A 7,733-nucleotide genomic window follows, 5' to 3' on the forward strand; every position below is an offset into this window, starting at 1 on the left:
AGGATGTGCCATCATGCTTGGAAAGATTATGTGTTTTATATGTAAAATATTCTACTTTAGGTATTTACTCAGATTTTCTGTGTTATATGTGAAAGTTTTCCATTTTTATCTTATGATCATAATATAAAATATTTAGTGACTTTCTAGGTAGGACCTGCCATTGTGCCTCACCAATGAGAGAATAAAGAAATGTTATTCCCCTGGAAAAGTGTTATCTTTTCTTGGATTTCTTCCTTCTATCCTCCCCTTTCTTTCCTTTCTTCTGTAATGCAGATTGCAAAACTGAACAAGATATGATCAAGAAAGCAAAAGAGAGACAAAGAATTGGGATACTAAAATAAAGGCATATCAGAGTCATAATTCCCACCTAGACATCATCTACCCTTGCTAGTAGTATCTACAAATTTGGTTTCCAGTTTCCTAGAACCCCAGAGAAAGGCAGAAAATACTGCCATTTATATGATTCATGATTCCTGTACTATGCTTTCTTGGTTGCTAATGATAAATATTAATAAGAAAGTATTGAATTGTTTTGTAGAGAAGAAAGAGAATCTTAAATGAGGGTCTCCTTACTGAAGAAGGAAAAAACCCCAGAGACTCTGGAGCAGTGAAGTAGGGGTGTGGAGAGAGCCCAGCAGGTGAGGGGTGAGTCAAGGGTGGGAGGAAGCTATATCAAAAGGAATCAAGCAAAGAAGATACAAAACCTTCTTTGCTCAATGTCTGGGGTCGTTTCTAGTTTGCTGTTGGCTTGGAAAGTCCAAGTTTAGGAGATTGAAGGAGGGTAAAGGGAAGTTTTGAGAAAGTAAACAGAACCAATAATGTTATGTGCATATATGAATTGTCACTGTGAATCTATAATGAGCAATTGTAATGCACCAATAAAAAGAATAAATTAAAAATCTGGAGTTATCTTGAGATAACTCCAGAGTGCAAAGGTATGTGTGTGTATGCATATACGTAGGTATACATATATAGACTTTTCTCACCTATTCATGTCCTGCCTAAACCCTGTACTTTCTGAAACTAGAAACTGATAGAAAAACTTCTTAGAAATCAGAAATATTTTAATTGTAATAGACAGCAAGGAGAAAGGGACAGAGACCTGTGCTGCTTCTAGCAATCACACTTAAGGTGAGGAAGACCACATTCAATGGAAGAATTTGATAGCTAATTGAAGCAAAATGTGGGATCTGTCTGAAGCTGGGCAATGGATGACCTCAGGCCACAGTACTGGGATGGTGGGGTGCCTCAGCAAGCTGATCCCCAAGCCCAAGCCAATCGTTCTGCAAGGGTAGCTCAGCAAAGTCATCAAAGCCACAGCTTCCATTTCAAAAAGAAGGCAGCTGTCTTCTCCAGAGCCTCGACAAGGAGAAAACAGACTGAACAAATCAATCAGATGGGTGTTGGATTATTCTGAAATAGCAGCCTGTTAAGGACTGGGTTTGTGAGATGCTATTTACCAAAGGACAGAACTGATTGGGAACCTGCCTCTCCAGCTACAGTCTGATTCACTGCTGGCTTTTCATCATGACTCAAACTATCCTACATCCATTGCTCTCTCTCTGGTGGGGACCCTTTAAAGGAAGATGCTTATAATACACCTCAGATTTCTATAAGATGGTGGTGCACCCCTGTAATCCCAGTACTCAGGAGGTTGAGACCAGTGGATCATAGCTTCGAGACCAGCTTCAGAACCTTAGTGAGACTTTCAGCAAACTAGCAAGACACTGTTTCAAAAACAAAAAGAAAATAGTTTGTGATGTAGCTTGGAGGTAGAAATCTCTTAGGTTGGGTTCAATCCCTAGTACCACACACACACACACACACACACACACACACACACACACACACACACACACAGGACTGGTCTTTTATGGAAAAAACCAAAAATCTTATAGTTCACAAAGAACACAGCTCATTGTACATCTCACTACCATGACTCTTGTATCATTGTGTTAAGCCTCTATTGGGGTGATTATATAAGATCCTAAGAATGGGAACTTATCTTTTAGCCTTGATGCATGGTTTAGGCATTTAATTAATGTATATTAAATGAATGAAAGACACATACTGAGTACTTCTTCCTGGGGTCAGCCACTGTCCTATGTACTAGCTCTCAAAGTCTTTGTTTATTTCCAAACAAGGTTCTCCTTCACTTTAATTCTTTGAGCCTATCCGTGATAGTTTCCCCTCATACTTTTTGGTTAAGATAGAGGCAGGTTTTGATTCTCTGATCAAGAATGTTGAAAGATATATAATAGCAAGGATCAGCCAAATCAGGGAACTAATTTAAATAAAGACAAACAAAGAAATAAAGTGGTCGTTATAGTCTGAAAAAATACTTAAAGGAAGACATTTTATTTAGATTAAGTGTCAACCAAGACTTCTCTGTCTCTTGGTATCTGAGAAAAATTGGAGCTCCTCAAGATTACAGCCCGTGGAAATATGAGGTCTTCACTCAAATTTCTGATGTTTTCCTGTTGCTCTTAAAGTCTCCACCACCCTGTTTCTTTTGGGGGTCCATTATCCTCTTCTAAACCACATTCACCCAAACAGAAACGGTAGCCCGTCACTTCAACTTGTCCACAGATGTGTTCACACAAATGCACGCACACGGACAAAATATTTATATTATATTTATATATAGGAAAAAGAGTAGTTATGTGATATTGAACGGGTTATTTAACCTCTGTGTCTTAGTTGCCACACACTGCAAAATGAAGGATAATAATGGGCTCATAGTTTTAAAAATCAAACTAGATAATGTGAGTCAAGTTAAAGCCCACAATAGCCTTGTACGTTCAGCATAGTAAGCATTCATCACCCAATTCATAGACAACCTAGAAAATTTCATTGAAGAACTTAGTCCTGGGAGAGGTCAGCACACATACCACTAAATGTGTGTGTGTGTGTGTGTGTGTGTGTGTGTGTGTGTGTGTGTGTGTGGTGTTTCTAACTACTCTCCAAGTCCGTAATAGCCACTATACCATTGGTTATTTTGCCCCCTTTCAAGCACATCTCTCCTTCTCTGGATCTTCTTTTTCCAATCTTCTCCCTTTTCTGATCCTTCATTTCCCTCTGTCTTAAGAACAAGTCAAAGGATTCCTCTGTGCCAGGGAACTGGGTGCTTAGCTCATATCTTATAAACATTTTTTCACAATCTCTTACACAAAGAAGAGTCCCTGGTTCTTGCTCACAAAAGAATGCAATTTACTAGTTTTACCTAGACCCGCAGTTTCTTAGACTCTCACTATATTCATATTAAAAGGAAAAATATTTCAGTACTATACAGGCAAAATATTACTCCCCATAATAAGAAATTAACCTTAAAATAAATATGTAATTTTAAAATAAAAATGCCAATGGTATATCACCTAAATTATGTATGTCTAATGATATATGCATCACAATTTGGTATATGTGAGCCAGGACATCCTTTATATGGACAGACACTCAGAGGCTGTACTGAAGAGGAAATGAATGGCAAGTCTGTGACATTTGCCTGTTTTAATATTGTGGGTAGAAAGGAGGAGTGGGTGAGGATGAACATATGTTGATGGATCCGGTTAGAAAATTGACAAAGAAGATGGTCCAGAGACAAGATTCTGGGGTGTGATATCATCCTGTATCCTGTGCCATTGTTCTAGTACTCCGGGAGAATGGCTAATTGAATTGTAGTCTGTCGTTAGACTCTAACGCTGATATAGATAAATGTTTAAAAGCCAGCAATGTGAGAGATCATAATACCTGAATTATCTGCCCCCAAAACATGCATTTTTACAACTCATTTGACATAGCGTCTGTATCTTAACAATTTCATAACATATCACCACTTATATTGCTCACTTTGGACTTTTAATTAACAAAAATAAAATTGAAATTAGCTGGATTCCACTGTGACTTCTCTGTACAATAATTTTACAAGCTTTTAGAGTAAAATTAAGCACATGCTACTAGCCTAAAAAAATCTAAAAGATTAAAAAAAAAAAGCCCAAGATACTATACCAAGTCAGAACAATGGGTAAACCACGAAGTCCACAACACTTTCTATTGACAGTGTTAAGTGTTTCATTGGTACGCATACAGTATTTTTAAATATGTAGGTGTGCTAGAATACAACCTTGTTTGAAATGTATGCAAAGCATCAGTGAATCTTTATGAAATACCATCATATGCCAGGAATTATGCCTGGCATCATGAGACACATTACTGCCCTCAAGAAACTCCCTGGCAGGGGTGCTAGTACCTCTCTGAAACTCAAGTTGTATTACACTAGAGTTTCTGTCAGGATATTTGACAGCTCATTTTAGAGCTACTACTGATGTCTATGGATAATCACAGTCTCAAATACTAAAAAATATATATACCACTTAAGCTTTTTAATACAAAATTTTACATCATTTGGTCAAGCCAAATAAAATGCAGTAAGCCTTAAGAAAAAAATTTCACTAGGAACCATCCTACAATTTCATCTCCAAAGTTCAGAGGACATTATAGGAAAATAACACAAAACAAAAACCATTTAACTTTATGTAACTATACCATGCAACCATCTGATGTCACATTACCATGTCACATAATCTGATGCTTTAGTTGATAAAAGGAAGTAGACACACTAAAACCTGCTAGGAAAGCTGCCTGAAATTATAGCTAAACTTTAGATATACGGATAAGTATTCTAATGCCACTTTACTCCTACTTAAATACAGCTTTTTTCCTACTACAGAAAGGTGAATACCTATTTTCAATTGGCACTTCCATAATTAAGACTTTTGGTATAAGCAGCTGGAAACACAGCCATAATACATTTATCATTTATGCAGAAATGATAAAATATGAATGATCAAATGGTATCATTTTTATAGATGAAACAGCATAGCAAAATATACTCATTAGCTTTATAACTCTACTACAACAGATTTTTAGAGGCTTCCAAGTTCACAATTTACAGCACGATATATGCAGAAATGTAACCTACCTCACATTAGCATCAAGTTTGTCCATTACAGGAAATAGGCATGAGTGAGCGGGATTTCAGTGCCCACAGGGTCCTAAAATGGAGGAATTCAGAGATGTCAGAAAAAAATAATATAGGAAAATGTAAGTCTTTGATGAAGGAAAACATGTCACATAAGCATTGCTTTCTATTTATTATTCTGTTTCATACAAATATTTAGTAAGTAGCACTATAGCACAGAGCTCTTGGCATATTAAAGTATGTATGGGACAGCAGAGTGTTACAAAATGTCTCTTTATATTGTAATGATCTTCAGGAGATTAAAACTTTTAATTTTTTGTTAATCTATTTTTGTTCTTTCTAGAAGCATAGCTCAATTCTATGATCTGAATAAAGACACTAACTAGTAAAAGTAGATAATTATATTCTCATGATTAACATAGTTCATTGCCTAAAATGGTCAGCTAGTTTGTTTTCTATGAAGATTTTCAGGCTTGATTCAAACTATTTTGAGGGTGGGTAATCATAGACTACTCTGAGAAGCTAGTAAACTCTTGAGAACTCTCTGCTCCCTAAGGAGTCTGTGCTTCCTTGAACCCAGGAATCCTGGGCGCATCCAGGAACCTCAGACTAAGAAATCACAAGTGAGGGAGAGTACTCTCAAAATTACTCAAAGTAATATGTACTTGGATTAAAAAAAAAAAAACAGCAAATAAGAAAGAATGAGAATTTTGAGAAAATGAGAGCCTGCCTGCGATTTTAGTTAGGGGATGAGAGGTAGTGACATTTGAGCTGCTGTGTTCCTAAGGAAGTGAGAGAATGGTTGTGTGTGTGTGGTAGCACCCCAGGGAGAGGAGGCCAGTGAAAGGGCCCTGAGAGAGAGCTCACTCTCGTGGTTGCAGAAAGTAGCATAGACCCTCAGAGGGCGGCACACTCCTTGCTGAGCAGGCACCCAGTGATCTCAACAAACTGGCCCTCTTCTTTTTCTTTTCATTTATTTATGTATTTATTTCTGTGTGTACGTAGTACTGAGGATGGAACCCAGGGGCTTTTCTACCTCCAGGCTACACCCCCATGCCTATTTTATATTTTATTTGGAAACAGAGTCTCACTAAGTTACAGAGGCCTCACTAAGTAGCTTTGAACCTGCACGATCCTCCTGTCTCAGCCTCCCAGAAACTGAGATTACAAGTGTGCGCCACCATGCCCGGAAAACTGGCTCTCTTTATTAATTATGCAGTGTATACTTTCCTTCCTTCCTTCTTCCCTTCCTTCTTTCCTTCTTCCTCTTTCTTTGATTTTTCTTCAAAAAGAATTGCTACGTTTTCCATCACATATGCTCTTCAACATGGCAAATCAAAGGAGGCAGGGGCAATCTTGACTAAGCCCCTTTTCCTTCTGAGTATCGTCATTCACTCTTTAGTAAATGGAAGAGGTTAGAAGAGATCATCTCTGAGTTCACTTCCAGCCCTCGTAGTTTATAAGATCTAGTTGCTCATTGGATCTTACCGAGAAGAAACTCTCAATCTGGTAATCCATGTAACAGACCCATGAAACACCCTGGGCCATTAAATCCCTTGGCCAAGAAGGAGCACATATGTGATGCCTGCAGCCAGGAAGAGAATAACCAATAACCAGAGATGGAAAGAATGCAGGGCATGCTTCATGGTTTTCATGTTTGTTTTTAGGGCCTCTAAGTATAACCTGAACTTCTTTGGGGATTTCTGGGGTTGCGGTAGGTGAGGGGAAGGCTCAGCCTGCAGGAGTCTGATCCCCCTCCCCAGATCTCAAGCAAAGTAGCTCTTTCAACATCTATCTTACATATCAAATTCAGAATAACATTTTATTTGAAATACAGAGCTCTAACTTGCATTGGCATGGCTTTATTTTCTCTTCCTCTCTCTAAAATCATTCCTAAGTTGATTCCATCCATTTGGGTGGCTTACAATATAGACTATTTACCAAAGACTCCCAAAGTTTTATCTCTAAACCGGGGCCTTTCCCAGACTCAGACTGTTCACCTACTATCTCAAGTTGCATGATAAAAAGCATTTAAAACTGAAATTCTTTTTCCCCACCTTCAACATGAAACCTGCTTCTCTCCCAAAGTTCTCCATCTCAGTCGATGACCCCACCATTTACCCAATGACCGAGACCAAAACATGTGTTTCCCTCTAATCCATCAATAAAACCATCAGCACACTCACTCTCTCAAGCTTGAGAATGACTCCTTCATCTCACCTTTCTCATTCCCTCCAGAACCAGCTCACCTTAGCCCAAGGTGCCATCTTCTGTCCCCGGAATACTACCACATCCCCTGAGCAGGCCTCCTGCTCACCCACTCTCAGTTTTTCTCACCCTCAGTGGCCAGAAAACGATTTGTAAAATAGATGTCTCATCATATCTTGTCTGCATAAGGTTGCAATGGCTTCCTGCACACCTAGGTTAAAATCCAGACTTCTCATTATGGTCAACCAGCCCCCACATGATTTGTCCTCTCCAATCTCCCTTGGTCATGCCCCTTCCTCACTGCCCACCAGCTCACTGATGTCACTACTTTATTTAACCATGAGGGTGGTGTCAGCTCAGGGCTCTTTCACTTGCCCTCATTTAAAAAATCTCATGCAGGTCCTCATTTTTTTTAAATGTCCATCCTTTTAGTTTGCTCTAATTTTTCATCCTAGTACAACTGTTTCTCTATTTGTGGCCTGTCTCCTTCATTAACACATGTGCTTCAAGAGGGAATAGGACACTCTAGATGGTTGTTATATCCTTA

At 38.6% G+C, this 7,733-nt stretch overlaps 1 protein-coding gene across 4 annotated transcripts in view; it reads right to left on the reverse strand.

The window, feature by feature from the left end:
* Window positions 1-5,004, reverse strand: part of HTR4 (5-hydroxytryptamine receptor 4) — a gene marked incomplete at both ends in the record, with an annotated part of 170,308 nt that extends 165,304 nt beyond the window's left edge. For all 4 annotated transcript variants that reach the window (XM_080698408.1, XM_080698410.1, XM_080698409.1 and 1 more), the window contains one exon: window positions 4,979-5,004. In XM_080698408.1, coding sequence (XP_080554534.1) covers window positions 4,979-5,004 — 26 coding nt within the window. The remainder of the gene's footprint in view (window positions 1-4,978) is intronic.
* Window positions 5,005-7,733: the final 2,729 nt, after the last annotated feature.

The sequence above is a fragment of the Muscardinus avellanarius genome, assembly GCF_963383645.1.
Source record: "Muscardinus avellanarius genome assembly, chromosome: 7".
NCBI lineage: Eukaryota > Metazoa > Chordata > Mammalia > Rodentia > Gliridae > Muscardinus > Muscardinus avellanarius.